Source organism: Oncorhynchus tshawytscha, linkage group LG16 (assembly GCF_018296145.1).
Source record: "Oncorhynchus tshawytscha isolate Ot180627B linkage group LG16, Otsh_v2.0, whole genome shotgun sequence".
Taxonomy (NCBI): domain Eukaryota; kingdom Metazoa; phylum Chordata; class Actinopteri; order Salmoniformes; family Salmonidae; genus Oncorhynchus; species Oncorhynchus tshawytscha.
The window spans coordinates 88,450,098-88,471,000 of record NC_056444.1 but is presented as its reverse complement, the minus strand read 5'-3'; the positions used below and the strand labels follow the sequence as shown (position 1 = coordinate 88,471,000).

At 46.2% G+C, this 20,903-nt stretch overlaps 1 protein-coding gene across 1 annotated transcript in view; it reads right to left on the bottom strand.

Annotated features, from left to right (window-relative positions):
* Window positions 1–13,082: 13,082 nt before the first annotated feature.
* The window catches only part of ap4b1 (adaptor related protein complex 4 subunit beta 1), a 32,925-nt gene continuing 25,104 nt past the window's right edge, over window positions 13,083–20,903 (bottom strand). The window contains exons 11-15 of the mRNA XM_042299965.1: window positions 20,575–20,782; window positions 15,083–15,400; window positions 14,872–14,972; window positions 13,783–13,993; window positions 13,083–13,096 (exon numbers count right to left, since the gene is read on the bottom strand). Coding sequence (XP_042155899.1) covers window positions 13,083–13,096; window positions 13,783–13,993; window positions 14,872–14,972; window positions 15,083–15,400; window positions 20,575–20,782 — 852 coding nt within the window. The remainder of the gene's footprint in view (window positions 13,097–13,782; window positions 13,994–14,871; window positions 14,973–15,082; window positions 15,401–20,574; window positions 20,783–20,903) is intronic.

Sequence of the window (20,903 nt, the reverse complement as noted above, 5' to 3'; positions counted from 1 at the left end):
TAAACATGTCAACCTCCACCATCTCTTTCTCTCTCCATCTTTCTCTAGAGCAGTCTCACACCCAGAATATATTTTGTTTCCTGATGTACTGAGTGCTGTTAGTTTACTGATGTACACTAAAAGAATCATACAGCATTAAAACTCTGTAAAACCATTTCCTGTGCGTGTGTCAGGGTCGGTTGTGTTGGAGGAAAACAGGGAAATGATTTGCATAGATTTTCATTTTTTAATATAAATACAAATTTGGGGTAAGACAGACAGACAGACAGGCAGACAGACAAACAGGCAGACGACCCTTGATTTCCCCTGATATAGCCAGTGGCGATTTTAGCATGTAAATCTTGTTGGGGCAAAAAAAAGTGGTATGCATGCCAGCAAAGCCACAACACAACACTAAACATTAATTGCACTATAACAGGCTGACTACACCGCTCGTGTCACATACGCGAGCGTTGCAAAATAAATGTAGACATACGTGGTATTTAATTATTGCACCCACACTTCTCGAGTGAGCCAACGAGCGTCTGCGTTGCCAAGGGCTAAAATAGAAGTCAGTTCTATTTCTGACGCAGATCACGCTGAAAGTCCTGCCTCTCCCATCTCCTCATTGGTTTATAGAAGCAGGTACCCACGTGCCATCTCCTCATTGGTTATATCCACGTGGGTGACTGAAAGACGAATGAGGTCAGTAGCGGTAATGCACCTAATTTATGAAAGTTGCCAATCGCAATATAAAGTCCAGAGAAGAAAAGGCCTGGAAGGAAGAGAGATGACTAGAAACAATCAAATCAAATCAAATTTATTTATATAGCCCTTCGTACATCAGCTGATATCTCAAAGTGCTGTACAGAAACCCAGCCTAAAACCCCAAACAGCAAGCAATGCAGGTGTAGAAGCACGGTGGCTAGGAAAAACTCCCTAGAAAGGCCAAAACCTAGGAAGAAACCTAGAGAGGAACCAGGCTATGTGGGGTGGCCAGTCCTCTTCTGGCTGTGCCGGGTGGAGATTATAACAGAACATGGCCAAGATGTTCAAATGTTCATAAATGACCAGCATGGTCGAATAATAATAAGGCAGAACAGTTGAAACTGGAGCAGCAGCACAGTCAGGTGGAAGTTGAAACTGGAGCAGCAGCATGGCCAGGTGGACTGGGGACATTAAGGAGTCATCATGTCAGGTAGTCCTGGGGCATGGTCCTAGGGCTCAGGTCAGTTGAAACTGGAACAGCAGCATGGCCAGGTGGACTGGGGACAGCAAGGAGTCATCATGTCAGGTAGTCCTGGGGCATGGTCCTAGGGCTCAGGTCCTCCGAGAGAGAGAGAGAAAGAAAGAGAGAAGGAGAGAATTAGAGAACGCACACTTCGATTCACACAGGACACCGAATAGGACAGGAGATGTACTCCAGATATAACAAACTGACCCCAGCCCCGACACATAAACTACTGCAGCATAAATACTGGAGGCTGAAACAGGAGGGGTCAGGAGACACTGTGGCCCCATCCGAGGACACCCCGGACAGGGCCAAACAGGAAGGATATAACCCCACCCACTTTGCCAAAGCACAGCCCCCACACCACTAGAGGGATATCTTCAACCACCAACTTACCATCCTGAGACAAGGCTGAGTATAGCCCACAAAGATCTCCGCCACGGCACAACCCAAGGGGGGCGCCAACCCAGACAGGATGACCACAACAGTGAATCAACCCACTCAGGTGACGCACCCCCTCCAGGGACGGCATGAGAGAGCCCCAGCAAGCCAGTGACCCAGCCCCTGTAATAGGGTTAGAGGCAGAGAATCCCAGTGGAAAGAGGGGAACCGGCCAGGCAGAGACAGCAAGGGCGGTTCGTTGCTCCAGAGCCTTTCCGTTCACCTTCCCACTCCTGGGCCAGACTACACTCAATCATATGACCCACTGAAGAGATGAGTCTTCAGTAAAGACTTAAAGGTTGAGACCGAGTTTGCGTCTCTGACATGGGTAGGCAGACCGTTCCATAAAAATGGAGCTCTATAGGAGAAAGCCCTGCCTCCAGCTGTTTGCTTAGAAATTCTAGGGACAATTAGGAGGCCTGCGTCTTGTGACCGTAGCGTATGTGTAGGTATGTACGGCAGGACCAAATCAGAGAGATAGGTAGGAGCAAGCCCATGTAATGCTTTGTAGGTTAGCAGTAAAACCTTGAAATCAGCCCTTGCTTTGACAGGAAGCCAGTGTAGAGAGGCTAGCACTGGAGTAATATGATAAAAATTTTTGGTTCTAGTCAGGATTCTAGCAGCCGTATTTAGCACTAACTGAAGTTTATTTAGTGCTTTATCCGGGTAGCCGGAAAATAGAGCATTGCAGTAGTCTAACCTAGAAGTGACAAAAGCATGGATTAATTTTTCTGCATCATTTTTGGACAGAAAGTTTCTGATTTTTGCAATGTTACGTAGATGGAAAAAAGATGTCCTTGAAATGGTCTTGATATGTTCTTCAAAAGAGAGATCAGGGTCCAGAGTAACGCCGAGGTCCTTCACAGTTTTATTTGAGACGACTGTACAACCATTAAGATTAATTGTCAGACTCAACAGAAGATCTCTTTGTTTCTTGGGACCTAGAACAAGCATCTCTGTTTTGTCCGAGTTTAATAGTAGAAAGTTTGCAGCCATCCACTTCCTTATGTCTGAAACACATGCTTCTAGCGAGCTTCTTTTTCCTCAATTAAGTTAGAAAAATAGGATGATCGAGCAGCAGTAAGGGCTCTTCAGTACTGCACGGTACCGTCCTTCCAAGCTAGTCGGAAGACTTCCAGTTTGGTGTGGCGCCATTTCCGTTCCAATTTTCTGGAAGCTTGCTTCAGAGCTCGGGTATTTTCTGTGTACCAGGGAGCTAGTTTCTTATGAGAATTTTTTTAGTTTTTAGGGGTGCAACTGCATCTAGGGTATTGCGCAAGGTTAAATTGAGATCCTTAGTTAGGTGGTTAACTGATTTTTGTCCTCTGGCGTCCTTGGGTAGGCAGAGGGAGTCTGGAAGGGCATCAAGGAATCTTTGTGTTGTCTGTGAATTTATAGCACGACTTTTGATGTTCCTTGGTTGGGGTCTGAGCAGATTATTTGTTGCAATTGCAAACGTAATAAAATGGTGGTCCGATAGTCCAGGATTGAGGAAAAACATTAAGATCCACCACATTTATTCCATGGGACAAAACTAGGTCCAGCGTATGACTGTGACAGTGAGTGGGTCCAGAGACATGTTGGACAAAACCCACTGAGTCGATGATGGCTCCGAAAGCCTTTTGGAGTGGGTCTGTGGACTTTTCCATGTGAATATTAAAGTCACCAAAGATTAGAATATTATCTGCTATGACTACAAGGTCCGATAGGAATTCAGGGAACTCAGTGAGAAACGCTGTATATGGCCCAGGAGGCCTGTAAACAGTAGCTATAAAAAGTGATTGAGTAGGCTGCATAGATTTCATGACTAGAAGCTCAAAAGACGAAAACGTAATTTTTTTTTTTGTAAATTGAAATTTGCTATCGTAAATGTTAGCAACCCCTCCGCCTTTGCGGGATGCACGGGGGATATGGTCACTAGTGTAGCCAGGAGGTGAGGCCTCATTTAAAACAGTAAATTCATCAGGCTTAAGCCATGTTTCAGTCAGGCCAATCACATCAAGATTATGATCAGTGATTAGTTCATTGACTATAATTGCCTTTGAAGTAAGGGATCTAACATTAAGTAGCCCTATTTTGAGATGTGAGGTATCATGATCTCTTTCAGTAATGACAGGAATGGAGGTGGTCTTTATCCTAGTGAGATTGCTAAGGCGAACACTGCCATGTTTAGTTTTGCCCAACCTAGGTCGAGGCACAGACACGGTTGACCGGTTTTGACACGGTTTTGCCCAACCTAGGTCGAAACAATTCGGTTGACCGTTTTATGTGTGGATTAATTGGCGGAGTAGAGGACCTTGTGCATTTCAGGTAAAATAACAACTCTATTTATATTCCAGGATAAATTAGTTTGCAACAGCAAGCTAGCTAAATAGGACAAATTAGTTTGCAACAGCAAGCTAACTAGCTATATTGCCATAAATGTTTAATGCTTTTCGACCTGTCCCCAAATTAATATAATTGGTTCAAAGTTTGTTTTGATATTTTAACCTGTGTATCGTGATCGCGTTTGGTGTGGGGGGACAAAATGTATTTATGTACGATGGCGCACGCGCGCAGCCGGTTTGGGTTCCGTGTAACGGTGACAAATTGTGCCCACAAACTGTTAGGGCCCACATAAAGCTGTCCCAACAAAAGTCCCAACAGCAGTCCCAACACCTTACCACTGCTACACCTGGCTGTCAGCGGAGCCTTGTCTGGCAGCGAAACCTTTCATTCATCCTCATTTACTGCCTTTAAAAAAAACATAGCCGAAATGGCTGACTTGCTTTAAAAAATGTTGTTTCTACAGATAATTGAGATGTGCAAACTAAGGGGACGACAAGCGGATAAGAGGCAATCCTTAATTTCTATTAAGACATTAATGAGTGAGCTAGGATGGGCGTAGTCAATATAACTATTTGTCCCACACTTTTGAAATGTACAGCAAAAGAATTCAGAACATGGGCCGTTCTTACAGTGTTCTCCCTGTACACCAAGTCCGAACCGTAGGATAAATAAAGGGGGCATATAAGCAGACAATGAAAGCTCTTACAATATTCAATGATGACATTTCTCAAAAACAGGTTATAGGCTACATGTGCACAACCAAGCCAGAACAGTAGGCGAAATTAAGAGGGGAAAATAGACCAAATTATTAGGGTATACATGGGTTACTAACAGCTTATTGCACAAACTACACTTAGTATTACTTTCTTAGCGACAGTATACATGTCTCCCTGGCATATTACATCATTTATGCAGCAGCATACAATACATTTTTGGACTCACCTTGTTATGCATATCAGCATCATCACAACATATCACACATTAATACATCAAACACTCCACTTGTACACAATGTAGAACAATAGCATAAAAGTAGTAGAAGTTCCTAGTATAAAATCTAAAATAAAGTAGTAGAGGCATGCTAGTAGTAGAGACATGCTAGTAGTAGAAACATGCTAGTAGTAGAGACATGCTAGTAGCAGAGACATGCTAGTAGTAGAGACATGCTAGTAGTAGAGACATGCTAGTAGCAGAGACATGCTAGTAGTAGAAACATGCTAGTAGCAGAGACATGCTAGTAGTAGAGGCATGCTAGTAGTAGAGACATGCTAGTAGTAGAAACATGCTAGTAGTAGAGACATACTAGTAGTAGAGACATGCTAGTAGTAGAAACATGCTAGTAGTAGAGACATGCTAGTAGTAGAGACATGCTAGTAGTAGAAACATGCTAGTAGTAGAGACATGCTAGTAGCAGAGACATGCTAGTAGTAGAGACATGCTAGTAGTAGAAACATGCTAGTAGTAGAGACATGCTAGTAGTAGAGACATGCTAGTAGTAGAAACATGCTAGTAGAGACATGCTAGTAGCAGAGACATGCTAGTAGAGACATGCACCCCCGGGCCCCGGACCCGACGTCACCACCAACCGGAATGTCAGCACTCCCCAATTAGTATGATGGCTTCGGCATTCTGTAAGGACCGACGCTGGAGATGAGAAGCAGGTACGGAGAGTTTTAAATATTTAATGAGGAACAGACAGGTAACAGGACAGGAACAGCGTTAGCACACGGGTAAACAAGGACATCATTAGAAGGACGGATGAATCCTGCAGCTAGGGAGTCCCCAATGTAGGTCTCCATCGCCTTGGTCTCTGATCCCGACAGCGAGTCATCCCCAGAGCGGAGTGGTGCTAGGGAGAAGGTCAATCCCACAGTCATATGGTCGGTGTGGCGGAAGCGAAGTGGTCCCAGGCCTTGTTCAACACCTCCTGAAGTTCCTGGTACTTCGCGGGAATGGTGGAGAGGTCCGGGGCAACTTCCGAGCCCCCAGGAAGACGTCCCAGGGCAGGTTGTGCTGACTTCAGGCAATGGGCGTGGCAGAACGGGCTCCAGCCCATGATGGCACCAGTAGACAATGAGGGGATTGTGTCGCTGGAGCCAGGAGAATCCCTATACCACGTGAATCTAAGGGGACTTGATGAGCAGGAACTGGATAACTTCGCTGTGGTTCCCTGACACACATAGGTTGATGGGACTGGTGTTGTGGGTGACCCGGCATATAGAGCACCCGTGCCGCACTCTAACGTCCATGGGAATGGAGAGGGGATGCCCAACTTGGAAGCCAGGGTAGAGTCCATAAAGCTCTCATCGGCCCCAGAGTCGATGAGGACCAGGAGAGATTTTGACTGGTTTCCCCACAGCAGAATGGCATGAAACAGAGTGTGAGTAAGGGAAGCAGAAAAGTTCTCCCACCAGAGTACTCCCTTCTACCGGTGAGCCTGGTCTTTCAACGGACAAAAGGACACAAAATGACCGCAAGTCCCGCATAGGCTCGGGAAATGGTGACTTGGCCATCTTCGGCGACTCTCTGGGAACCTCGGGTTCTCTCGGCAACAGGGCTGTCGGGGACTTCCGGGATACCTCTGAGGCGAGGTGGAATCCTGAAACGGGCGAGTGAAATTGGATCGCCGTCTCCCTCCGTCTTTTCCGTAGTCGCCCATCGATACTGATGGTCAAGGCGATGAGGGAATCGAGATCCATCAGTAATTCCCAGGCTGCAACCTCGTCCTTGACCTCCTCCGAGACATGTCGAACAGCACTTCTTGGTTCCAGGCACTCTCAGCTGCCAATGTGCGGAAATCCACCGCATAGTCTGCCACACTGCGGGAATCCTGCCGAAGCTGGAGTAGCTTCCCGGTTCATAGTCTGCCACACTGCGTGAGTCCTGCCGAAGCTGGAGTAGCTTCCCGGGCAGCCTCTCTCCCGGAGAATGGGGCATCATACACCTTCTTGACCTCTCCCACAAACTCCTCCAGTCCAACGGCTAGTCAGAATGGGGCATCATACACCTTCTCGACCTCTCCCACAAACTCCTCCAGTCCAACGGCTAGTCAGAATGGGGCATCATACACCTTCTCGACCTCTCCCACAAACTCCTCCAGTCCAACGGCTAGTCAGAATGGGGAATCATACACCTTCTTGACCTCTCCCACAAACTCCTCCAGTCCAACGGCTAGTCAGAATGGGGCATCATACACCTTCTTGACCTCTCCCACAAACTCCTCCAGTCCAACAGCTAGTCAGAGCGAGCCAACCAGGACATAGAGACTACTCTGTAACTAACTACAAAAATCTCTGAAACTGGAAACATTTATCTTCCTCACTAGCTTTAAGCACCAGCTGTCAGAGCAGCACAGATTATTGCACCTGTACATAACCCATTTATAAATAGCCCAAACAACTACCTCTTCCCCTACTGTATTTATTTATTTTGCTCCTTTGCACCCCAGTATCTCAACTTGCTCATTCATCTTCTGCACATCCTACCATTCCAGTGTTTAATTGCTATATTGTAATTACTTCGCCACCATGGCCTATTTATTGCCTTAACTCCCTTATCTTACCTCATTTGCACTCACTGTATATAGACTTTTTGTTTCCTTTTGTTCTACTGTATTATTGACTGTATGTTTGTTTATTCCATGTGTAACTGTGTTGTTGTATGTGTCGAACTGCTTTGCTTTATCTTGTCCAGGTCGCAGTTGTAAATGAGAACTTGTTCTCATCTGGTCTACCTGGTTAAATAAAGGTGATCTGGCCTACCTGGTTAAATAAAGGTTAAATAAAAAATAAAATTAACAAAAGAAGGCCAGCATCCCAGAGTCCTCTCTTCACTGTTGACGTTGAGACTGCCACAGTGGAGGTGTCATAATGGATGTTCTGAGTCCATGTCATTAAATCACATCAGAAGACCTATAGAGCCCCACAGTGGAGGTGTCATAATGGATGTTCTGAGTCCATGTCATTAAATCACATCAGAAGACCTATAGAGCCCCACAGTGGAGGTGTCATAATGGATGTTCTGAGTCCATGTCATTAAATCACATCAGAAGACCTATAGAGCCCCACAGTGGAGGTGTCATAATGGATGTTCTGAGTCCATGTCATTAAATCACATCAGAAGACCTATAGAGCCCCACAGTGGAGGTGTCATAATGGATGTTCTGAGTCCGTCATTAAATCACATCAGAAGACCTATAGAGCCCCACAGTGGAGGTGTCATAATGGATGTTCTGAGTCCATGTCATTAAATCACATCAGAAGACCTATAGAGCCCCACAGTGGAGGTGTCATAATGGATGTTCTGAGTCCATGTCATTAAATCACATCAGAAGACCTATAGAGCTCCACAGTGGAGGTGTCATAATGGATGTTCTGAGTTCATGTCATTAAATCACATCGAACAAATAGATTTGAGTGTAATTCCCCTTTAATTGCTCATCTGGACCTATTTTTGTATTATTTTGTAAAAATTGTTGTGTTGTATAGTTTTTGTAAAAAGGTTTTTACGGCCTTCTAATGTCCTGGTCAAGTGATGGTTCTGTACTGCTGCAGTTAATTTCATCTCAAAGTTTACGAATGACAAATAAAAATGTTCTACTCATGATATACTTCTGTCAGGTAAGCCTACTTGCAGTTAACATTTAATTGAAAAGGTTTCTGTGTACTGCCTAAACAGCTGACTGGCAAGCGAACTGTCTGGCACTGGGAAAACCTCTTCTCACCTTCTCAAAACCCATTGGAGGAGAAGATCAGAGGGGAAAGACCTTTGGCATTCTCATCCAATGGGTTTTGAGGAGGCGAGGAAAGGACGCGAGGAGAATGCAATTGAGATTCTCTCATAGTCTCTGCTCTCTGCTGAGAGAAATGCAGGCAGGCTGGCAGCTTCTCTCCAAACAATGCTCTGAATGGTCCTAAAGCCAACCAATAGATGAATGGTCTTAAAGCCAGCCAATAGATGAATGGTCCTAAAGCCAGCCAATAGATGAATGGTCTTAAAGCCAACCAATAGATGAATGGTCCTAAAGCCAGCCAATAGATGAATGGTCCTAAAGCCAGCCAATAGATGAATGGTCCTAAAGCCAGCCAATAGATGAATGGTACTAAAGCCAGCCAATAGATGAATGGTCCTAAAGCCAGCCAATAGATGAATGGTCCTAAAGCCAGCCAATAGATGAATGGTCCTAAAGCCAGCCAATAGATGAATGGTCCTAAAGCCAGCCAATAGCTCAAATCAAATCAAATTTTATTTGTCACATACACATGGTTAGCAGATGTTAATGCGAGTGTAGCGAAATGCTTGTGCTTCTATTTCCGACAATGCAGTAATAACGAACAAGTAATCTAACTAACAATTCCAAAACTACTACCTTATACACACAAGTGTAAAGGGATAAAGAATATGTACATAAAGATATATGAATGAGTGATGGTACAGAGCGGCATAGGCAAGATACAGTAGATGGTATCGAGTACAGTATATACATATGAGATGAGTATGTAAACAAAGTGGCATAGTTAAAGTGGCTAGTGATACATGTATTACATAAAGATGCAGTAGATGATATAGAGTACAGTATCATACATATGCATATGAGATGAGTAATGTAGGGCATGTAAACATTATATTAAGTCAGCATTGTTTAAAGTAGCTACGCGTGGCCACGCAGTCGTGGGCTTTGAACAGGGAGTACAGGAGAGGGCTCCAGAACGCACCTGTCTTGTGAGTGGGCCCCAGTGTTGAGGATCACTGCGATGTGGATAGGGGGTGTTCCCTCTGCTGGGGTTTTGTTGAGATGTTACCTGACACCCCTCACCTCCTCCCACCTGTTGTTGGGCCTACCACTGTTGTGTCGTCCGCAAACTTGATGATTGAAAAAGTGAACCAGTACCCTTGTTGGGCCCCCCAGTTGCACACCTGGGGGCGGGTAAAAAAGTCCAGTACCCAGACCCAGGGTCTCGAGCTTGATGACGAGTTTGGAGGGTACTATGGTGTTAAATGCTGAGCTGTAGTCGATGAACAGCATTCTCACATAGGTGTTCTTCTTGTCCAGATGGGTTAGGGCAGTGTGCAGTGTGGTTGAGATTGCATCGTCTGTGGACCTATTTGGGCGGTAAGCAAATTGGAGTGGGTCAAGGGTGTCAGGTAGGGTGGAGGTGATATGGTCCTTGACTAGTCTCTCAAAGCACTTCATGATGACGGATGTGAGTGCTACGGGGCGGTAGTCGTTTAGCTCAGTTACCTTAGCTTTCTTGGGAACAGGAACAATGGTGGCCCTCTTGAAGCATGTGGGAACAGCAGACTGGTATAGGGATTGATTGAATATGTCTGTAAACACACCGGCCAGCTGGTCTGCGCATGCTCTGAGGGCGCGGCTGGGGATGCCGTCTGGGCCTGCAGCCTTGCGAGGGTTAACATGTTTAAATGTTTTACTCACCTCGGCTGCAGTGAAGGAGAGTCTGCATGTTTTAGTTGCGGGCCGTGTCAGTGGCACTGTATTGTCCTCAAAGCGGGCAAAAAAGTTATTTAGTCTGCCTGGGAGCAAGACATCCTGGTCTGTGATGGGGCTGGATTTCTTCCTGTAGTCCGTGATTGACTGTAGACCCTGCCACATACCTCTTGTGTTTGAGCCGTTAAATTGCGATTCTACTTTGTCTCTATACTGATGCTTAGCTTGTTTGATTGCCTTGCGGAGGGAATAGCTACACTGTTTGTATTCGGTCATGTTTCCGGTCACCTTGCCCTGGTTAAAAGCAGTGGTTCGGGCTTTCAGTTTCACGCGAATGCTGCCATCAATCCACGGTTTCTGGTTTGGGAATGTTTTAATCGTTGCTATGGGAACGACATATTTAACGCACGTTCTAATGAACTCGCTCACCGAATCAGCGTATTCGTCAATGTTGTTGTCTGACGTAATGCGGAACATATCCCAGTCCACGTGATGGAAGCAGTCTTGGAGTGTGGAATCAGATTGTTCGGACCAGCGTTGAACAGACCTCAGCCCGCGGGAGCTTCTTGTTTTAGTTTCTGTCTGTAGGCAGGGATCAACAAAATGGAGTCGTGGTCAGCTTTTCCGAAAGGAGAGCGGGGAAGGGCCTTATATGCGTCGCGGAAGTTAGAATAGCAATGATCCAAGGTTTTACCAGCCCTGGTTGTGCAATCGATATGCTGATACAATTTAGGGAGTCTTGTTTTCAGATTAGCCTTGTTAAAATCCCCAGCTACAATGAATGCAGCCTCAGGATGTGTGGATTCCAGTTTGCAAAGAGTCAAATAAAGTTAGTTCAGAGCCATCGATGTGTCTGCTTGGGGGGGAATATATACGGCTGTGATTATAATCTAAGAGAATTCCCTTGGTAGATAATGCGGTCGACATTTGATTGTGAGGAATTTTAAATCAGGTGAACAGAAGGACTTGACTTCCTGTATATTTCTGTGATCACACCACGTCTCGTTAACCATAAGGCATACGCCCCCGCCCCTCTTCTTACCAGAAAGATGTTTGTTTCTGTCGGCGCGATGCGTGGAGAAACCAGCTGGCTGCACTGACTCCGATAGATGAATGGTCCTAAAGCCAGCCAATAGATGAATGGTTCTAAAGCCAGCCAATAGATGAATGGTCCTAAAGCCAGTCAACAGATGAATGGTTCTAAAGCCAGCCAACAGATGAATGGTTCTAAAGCCAGCCAACAGATGAATGGTTCTAAAGCCAGCCAATAGATGAATAGTTCTAAAGCCAGTCAACAGATGAATGGTTCTAAAGCCAGCCAATAGATGAATGGTTCTAAAGCCAGCCAATAGATGAATAGTTCTAAAGCCAGCCAATAGATGAATGGTTCTAAAGCCAGCCAACAGATCAATACGCTAAACAGCCATTGCATTTTAACCGGGAATGGAATGATTTTAGTCTACTTTTTTGTAGCCTACTTTTACATATATGGTATTGAGCTGGCCTACCCAACTGACGCTGCTGTCCAATAGGCTGACCTATAGCCTGGGAACCAGTCTGTCCAATAGGCTGATCTATAGCCTGGGAACCAGTCTGTCCAATAGGCTGATCTATAGCCTGGGAACCAGTCTGCCCAATAGGCTGACCTATAGCTTGGGAACCAGTCTGCCCAATAGGCTGATCTATAGCCTGGGAACCAGTCTGTCCAATAGGCTGACCTATAGCCTGGGAACCAGTCTGTCCAATAGGCTGATCTATAGCCTGGCAACCAGTCTGTCCAATAGGCTGATCTGTAGCCTGGGAACCAGTCTGTCCAATAGGAAACCCCCTATAGCCTGGCAACCAGTATGTCCCCTATAGCCTGGCAACCAGTCTGTCCAATAGGCTGATCTGTAGCCTGGGAACCAGTCTGTCCAATAGGAAACCCCCTATAGCCTGGCAACCAGTCTGTTTCTGCTATAATTCCACTCCTTTCCACTTTAGCAATTACAGAGAAAAAGGATTGGAATGTTCGGTGAAACAGGTTGTGGATTTCAGACTAGTTGTCTCTATAAACCCTCTCTAGTCTGACTAGTTGTCTCTATAAACCTTCTCTAGTCTGACTAGTTGTCTCTATAAACCCTCTCTAGTCTGACTAGTTGTCTCTATAAACCCTCTCTAGTCTGACTAGTTGTCTCTATAAACCCTCTCTAGTCTGACTAGTTGTCTCTATAAACCCTCTCTAGTCTGACTAGTTGTCTCTATAAACCCTCTCTAGTCTGACTAGTTGTCTCTATAAACCCTCTCTAGTCTGACTAGTTGTCTCTATAGACCTTCTCTAGTCTGACTAGTTGTCTCTATAAACCCTCTCTAGTCTGACTAGTTGTCTCTATAAACCCTCTCTAGTCTGACTAGTTGAGTCTATAGACCTTCTCTAGTCTGACTAGTTGAGTCTATAGACCTTCTCTAGTCTGACTAGTTGAGTCTATAAACCCTCTCTAGTCTGACTAGTTGTCTCTATAAACCCTCTCTAGTCTGACTAGTTGAGTCTATAGACCTTCTCTAGTCTGACTAGTTGAGTCTATAGACCTTCTCTAGTCTGACTAGTTGAGTCTATAGACCTTCTCTAGTCTGAGAGTGAACTGGGCAGTCTGGCAGGGGTTCCCACGGTAGAATCTAGTTGATGATCCCTGGCATGGTAAACAGTTACTCTACAAACACAAAGAGCATATTCCTTCCTTTATTGTTTTTACAGGAAACACATCATGCTGCCTCTTAGGTGTGTGTGTTCAGGCTGTGTGTGTGTGTGTTCAGGCTGTGTGTGTGTGTGTTCAGGCTGTGTATGTTCAGGCTGTGTGTGTGTGTGTGTGTGTGTGTTCAGGCTGTGTATGTTCAGGCTGTGTGTGTGTGTGTGTGTGTGTGTGTTCAGGCTGTGTGTGTGTGTGTTCAGGCTGTGTATGTTCAGGCTGTGTGTGTGTGTGTGTGTGTGTGTTCAGGCTGTGTGTGTGTGTGTTCAGGCTGTGTGTGTGTGTGTTCAGGCTGTGTGTGTGTGTTCAGGCTGTGTGAGTGTGTGTTCAGGCTGTGTATGTACAGGCTGTGTGTGTGGACAGTGTGTGTAGGACAGTAGTGAGAACAGACAGGAATCCTCTCAGAGCTGTCTGGTCTCCTGGATGCTGTCTCATTACCACTAGCAAGCCTTTTTCCTTCTCTCTCTCTCCATCCCCCTCTTCCTCTCCCTCCTTATCCCCCTCTTCCTCTCCCTCCTTCTCCCCCTCCCCCTCTTCCTCCTCCTCCTTCTCCCCCTCTTTCTCTCCCTCCCCCTCTTTCTCTCCCTCTTCCTCTCTCTCCCCCTCTTCCTCTCCCTCCTCCTCTTCCTCTTTCTCTCCCTCTCCTCCAGTGTGTAGTAGTTCTGCCAGTATGAGTGTGTGTGGTGTCTTTGTAGAGATGTGTGAGGTGTGTGTGTAGAGGTACACCCTCCAGGGGTGTGTGTTTGGGGGGGTGAAAGCCAGCGTCTGGATGTTGACCAGCTGTAGCGCCACCTGCAGGCCCTCCGGGGAACAGCGGGGAACAGGACACGCCACACACACCTAGAAAATAACAAAGAAATTGTCACAGACACCTAAAGAAAACAGAACCAGAAGCCAACTGTTACCCCTGTGTGTAATACTAAAACACTGACAGTTGACGGTACTTCCTGTCTCTCTGTGAGTAATACTAAAACACTGACAGTTGATGGTACTTCCTGTCTCTTTGTGTGTAATACTAAAACACTGACAGTTGATGTTACTTCCTGTCTCTCTGTGTGTAATACTAAAACACTGACAGTTGATGGTACTTCCTGTCTCTCTGTGTGTAATACTAAAACACTGACAGTTGATGGAACTTCCTGTCTCTCTGTGTGTAATACTAAAACACTGACAGTTGACGGAACTTCCTGTCTCTCTGTGTGTAATACTAAAACACTGACAGTTGATGGTACTTCCTGTCTCTCTGTGTGTAATACTAAAACACTGACAGTTGATGGAACTTCCTGTCTCTCTGTGTGTAATACTAAAACAAAATGGAACTGACTAAAACACTGACAGTTGACGGAACTTCCTGTCTCTCTGCGTGTAATACTAAAACACTGACAGTTGACGGAACTTCCTGTCTCTCTGTGTGTAATACTAAAACACTGACAGTTGATGGTACTTCCTGTCTCTCTGTGTGTAATACTAAAACACTGACAGTTGATGGAACTTCCTGTCTCTCTGTGTGTAATACTAAAACACTGACAGTTGATGGAACTTCCTGTCTCTCTGTGTGTAATACTAAAACACTGACAGTTGACGGAACTTCCTGTCTCTCTGTGTGTGTCACTAGCAGGAGTTGCAGAGTTACCAAGTGAGTGTTGGCCGATATTAGCTTCTGTATCTTACAACTGTTCTAATATCCTGTTTTACGCCAAATTACTGTACACACACACCTCCAAACACGCCCCCTTCTCCAGCTGCAACCACAGGCGTTCAAACTCCTCAGGGGTCAGAGCTGGAGACACAGACAGACTCAGAGCTCCACTACTGCAGTCTGGAGATAGGTAAGGAAGAGAGAGAGATGTTTAGTAAAAGATGACATACGCACAGCCATTGGTGGTGAATGTCAAAACATGTTTTTCCCAGCAGCAGACAGATGATCACCTGGAAGGTGGGGGTCTCCTGGTGTAGGGGTCATGGCTTCAGCGTTAGAGGTCAGGGTGTTGGGGGTCAGTGTGGAGAGCTTGGGGGTCACGGGGTCAGAGTTCCCCACAGTAGAGGCTCCGAGGGTTAGAGGCTCCAAGGTATTGAAGATGGATGCCCATTGGCTGATGGGCTCAGGGGGCCGTCCAATCAGAGGCCCCAGAGAGGGGTCTGACCGTCGTCCACCCTGGAGGACCTGACGGACCTCCTCAATCCCACAATGCAACAGCCGGTAGTACAGCAGGGCCTGGTCACGCACACACATGTCCACTTCCTCCTCTGAAACACGCAGATAGTTGTTCATGTGAAGCATACCAAATATATTCCTATATTAATGAACTAACTGTGCGTGTACCTATGCAATGGTATGTGTACGTTGGGGCTGGGCAAAATAAATATATCACAGAATAATTTACTGATGTCAGGACGGTATTTTTAGATTTGAATTTTTAAAAAGTTCTTAATTTGCTTTATGAGCAGTGAGTGATCCCAGGGTGCTTTATATGATCTCAGGGTGCTTTATGAGTAGTGAGTGATCCCCGAGTGATTTATGAGAGTGAGTGACCCCAGGGTGCTTTATGAGCAGTGAGTGATCCCAGGGTCAGGGTGCTTTATGAGTATGAGTGATCCCAGGGTGCTTTATGAGTAGTGAGTGATCCCAGGGTGCTTTATGAGCAGTGAGTGATCCCAGGGTGCTTTATGAGTAGTGAGTGATCCCAGGGTGCTTTATGAGTAGTGAGTGATCCCAGGGTGCTTTATGAGTAGTGAGTGATCCCAGGGTGCTTTATGAGTAGTGAGTGATCCCAGGGTGCTTTATGAGTAGTGAGTGATCCCAGGGTGCTTGAGTGACCCCAGGGTGCTTTATGAGTAGTGAGTGATCTCAGGGTGCTTTATGAGCAGTGAGTGATCCCAGGGTGCTTTTTATGAGTGATCCCAGGGTGCTTTATGAGTGATCCCAGGGTGCTTTATGAGTTATGAGCAGTGAGTGATCTCAGGGTGCTTTATGAGCAGTGAGTGATCCCAGGGTGCTTTATGAGTAGTGAGTGATCCCAGGGTGCTTTATGGTGAGTGACCCCTTTATGAGTAGTGAGTGATCTCAGGGTGCTTTAGTGAGGGTGCAGTGAGTGATCCCAGGGGTGCTTTATGAGTTAGTGAGTGATCCCAGGGTGCTTTATGAGCAGTGAGTGATCCCAGGGTGCTTTATGAGTAGTGAGTGATCCCAGGGTGCTTTATGAGCAGTGATCCCAGGTGATTTCAGGGTGCTTTATGAGCAGTGAGTGATCCCAGGGTGCTTTATGAGTAGTGAGTGATCCCAGGGTGCTTTATGAGTAGTGAGTGATCTTTCAGGGTGCTTTATGAGTAGTGAGTGATCCCAGGGTGCTTTATGAGTAGTGAGTGATCCCAGGGTGCTTTATGAGTAGTGAGTGATCCCAGGGTGCTTTATGAGTAGTGAGTGATCCCAGGGTGCTTTTATGAGTAGTGAGTGATCTCAGGGTTATTTAGGGTGCTTTATGAGTAGTGAGTGATCCCAGGGTGCTTTATGAGTAGTGAGTGATCTCAGGGTGCTTTATGAGTAGTGAGTGATCCCAGGGTGCTTTATGAGTAGTGAGTGATCTCAGGGTGCTTTATGAGCAGTGAGTGATCCCAGGGTGCTTTATGAGCAGTGAGTGATCTCAGGGTGCTTTATGAGCAGTGAGTGATCCCAGGGTGCTTTATGAGTAGTGAGTGATCCCAGGGTGCTTTATGAGTGATCCCAGGGTGTGAGTGATCCCAGGGTGCTTTATGAGTAGTGAGTGGTCACTCCAGGGTGCTTTATGAGTAGTGAGTGATCCCAGGGTGCTTTATGAGTAGTGAGTGATCCCAGGGTGCTTTATGAGTAGTGAGTGATCACAGGGTGCTTTATGAGTAGTGATGTATGTAGCACATATTCATACTTCGCCTATTCCTCTGATTTAGAAGAGACTGTTGCACAAACAACATGCTGATTTAGGTCGACACCAGTGGTACTCAAATACTATTTGAGAAAGGTCCAGTGGCCTGAGGTCCAGTGGCCTGAGGTCCGGTGGGACATCGTCCTTTATCGGCGCCGTGGTACAGCGTAGTACAAAAAATATTATTTTGAATGTAAACATGCGCGACATTGCATCAACATTCCGTCCGTCACTGAAGGGACAGAACTTCACTGAACGGACGGAACATCACTGAACGGACAGAACTTCACTGAACGGACGGAACATCACTGAACGGACAGAACATCACTGAACGGACAGAACTTCACTGAACGGACGGAACGTCACTGAACGGACGGAACGTCACTGAACGGACGGAACGTCACTGAACGGACAGAACTTCACTGAACGGACGGAACGTCACTGAAAGGACAGAACATCACTGAACGGACGGAACGTCACTGAACGGACGGAACGTCACTGAACGGACAGAACGTCACTGAACGGACAGAACGTCACTGAACGGACAGAACGTCACTGAACGGACAGAACGTCACTGTTGGCCATCTTCCTGTATAAGTCACTCTGGGCCTTGCCCTGCAGTAATGAGAGAAATTACACTTCCTGTCTACAGGCTTTGACCTTTGGTACAAATGGTTTGAGAGCAACTCTGAGACACTGGTGCAGGTGTTCCTTGGTGAGCCTCGTGAGGTATTTGTTTTTACTGAAGTTAATTGTGGAGAAGGCTGATTCACAGCTGTATGTGTGAATAGGTAGGCCGTCATTGTAAATGAGAATTTGTTCTTAAAATAAAGGTTCAATAAAATAATAAAATGTGGAGCCAAACGTGGTCAGGATGTATAGTGTCAGTTTCTTGAGTACAGGGCCGTCAGCTGCAGGCACCATCTTTCCCCAGGAAGTGACATGGTCACAGTCACCAGCCTCAAAGACACGTTGTATTGCAGCTCAATCAACTCCATCTGCTGTGATGTAACATCTACCCATCTAAACATCTATTTTGTTTCTTCTGACAACGTTGTCACATTTGTGACCATGAAGAGGTCATCAAAACGAGCCTTGACGTTTCTCCATCAGCTACTGGATGAAATCAACGCGGTTGGCAACATCTTTGTCTCCCTGTGTTTGCACCAGAAGATCGGGGAGGTGGACACGTTCTCCATCAGCTACTGGATGAAATCAACGCGGTTGGGAACATCTTTGTCTCCCTGTGTTTGCACCAGAAGATCGGGGAAGTGGACAAGTTCTCTCTGAAGATCATTCTTGAAAAGCTCCAATTTCTTCTGGAAAGCCCAGACTGCTGTTATCATATCACACACACTGTGTTGTCCCGTCCCGCAGCTTAACGTTCAGTTGATTAAGGTGTGATGTAATGTCTGTCACACTGTGTGGTCCAGTCCCTGCAGCTTAACGTTCAGTTGATTAAGGTGTGATGTAATGTCTGTCACACTGTCTTGTCCAGTCCCTGCAGCTTAACGCTCAGTTGATTAAGGTGTGATGTGGTCTGTCACACTGTCTTGTCCAGTCCCTGCAGCTTAACCTCAGTTGATTAAGGTGTGATGTAATGTCTGTCACACTGTGTTGTCCCGTCCCGCAGCTTAACGTTCAGTTGATTAAGGTGTGATGTAATGTCTGTCAAAAATGCAACTGTTTCCATCTTCTCCTCATCTTCCAAAAACTCAGAAACTGAGTGGCCTTGTCACTCTTTTGCTCTGATAAGAAAGCTTTTCCTCCCGATTGGCCCAAAAGCGTTCTAAAACCCTGCCTTTGCTGAGCCATCTCAAGTTGTTGTGCAGTAGTAAGTCATCAGAACCGTCATTGGCCTCGGTCAGAATGCCTCGTAGCAGGCGGTGCATTGGCCTCGGTCAGAATGCCTCGTAGCAGGCGGTGCATTAGCCCCGGTCAGAATGCCTCGTAGCAGGCGGTGCATTGGCCTCGGTCAGAATGCCTCGTAGCAGGCGGTGCATTGGCCTCGGTCAGAATGCCTCGTAGCAGGCGGTGCATTGGCCTCGGTCAGAATGCCTCGTAGCAGGCGGTGCATTGGCCTCGGTCAGAATGTCTCGTAGCAGGCGGTGCATTGGCCTCAGTCAGAATGCCTCGTAGCAGGCGGTGCATTGGCCTCGGTCAGAATGCCTCATAGCAGGCGGTGCATTGGCCTCGGTCAGAATGCCTCGTAGCAGGCGGTGCATTGGCCTCGGTCAGAATGCCTTGTAGCAGGTGGTGTTGTAGGGATGATGTTGCTCTCAAAGTTGATCAGTTTCATCATTGTTGTCATGACCTCAGAATACTCTTCTCCCAGACAGGCACACAGGACAGATTGATGGTTGATGCAGTGATATGATGTCAGTTCAGGATGCTACAGACTCACTGCATATCAGGCACATTGGTTTGGTACTAGTTGCAGGGAGAATGAATAAATACTGTTCAGTCCACTTGTCTTCGAACATATGGTTGAGTGAACAAGCCATATTAACAAAGATACTGCTATCTCAACTCCTATCTGTGATATTTACAGTTGAGCCGTGGTTAAATCTTTCTGTTTCTTTCTGCCTGCTTGTCCCAAGGTTCCGCAGAGGATATTTGCATTAATGTGTAATTTGATTGGGTAAAGACGCGGCCTCTCGTATTTGCATATAACCACGCAATTGGATTAGACGGGGCCACTAGTAGAGATGGGCGTTGCTATGAGAAAGAGAGGTTGCTGAGTTAAAGAGGCCGCTGCGCACTGTTGATTTTTTTTATTTTTAAAGCTGTCTAAAAAATAATGTATTGACTTTTATATAACAAAAATGCAATGTTGTCACGTCCGGATTGACCATTCTCTGGGTCCAGACCCGCACATCGCGGCCCCCAAGTTGAGTGTGGCTGGTCTACACCATCACTGGTATTATCCGGCTGTATGGCTAGTTACGTTTGCTCTGACTCAGTACATTTATTACCTAGCTAGCGATTAGCATTAGCGATTAGCATTAGCGATTAGCATTAGCGATTAGCATTAGCGATTAGCATTAGCGATTAGCATTAGCGGCTGACTAGACGTCAGCTCAACTTGTTAAGAAAAGGCAGACTAGCTGTTTGTAGATGTAAGAAACACAAACTAATATTATATAACACTAGTGGATTTCTATTAAGAAGCAAAGTGGAAACAGCATCGGTTGTCATCAGCATCGACCAGAACGCGTCTCGTGGTCGAGGCTCAACACAAGCGCTCCTTGAGTGACAGGGGGCGGGGCTAGATCTGTGTGGAAAGCAGCATGGAGAGAGAGAGAGTGGACAGAGATGACTCAAGTAGCGTAAACTACTATAGTAAACTATAAAAATGGACATTACACACAGTGTATCCTTTTCAACAAATCAGACATTCAAATATCGTTCTACAAGGTAAAGTAAAAACCCAAACCGGTCCGTGCATCAGTACCGGTATATGGTAAGACACAGTATACTACCGCCCAGGACTAGTGGGTTCTATGCAGTGTGTGTGTCTACCTATACAGTAGACCAGCAGTCGTCCCATCATGTCCTGAGTCTCAGCAGGTCTGGACAGGAACAGCCGTAGTGTTGCAGTGAGCAGCTCTGTCTTGACCTCCGCTGACACCTCACTCCTCACCCCGTCTATACAGTCCTCCAGCAGATAGGGGGCGCCAGTCACCCTGTCCCCGTAGACACCCAGCAGCCACAGCAAGGCCCCACGACCCTAACACACACACACACACACACACACACACACACATACAAAAACATTACAAGGCAGAACAGACAGAAGGGAAGACAGATGGACAGACAGAGACAGACAGACAGACAGACAGACAGACAGA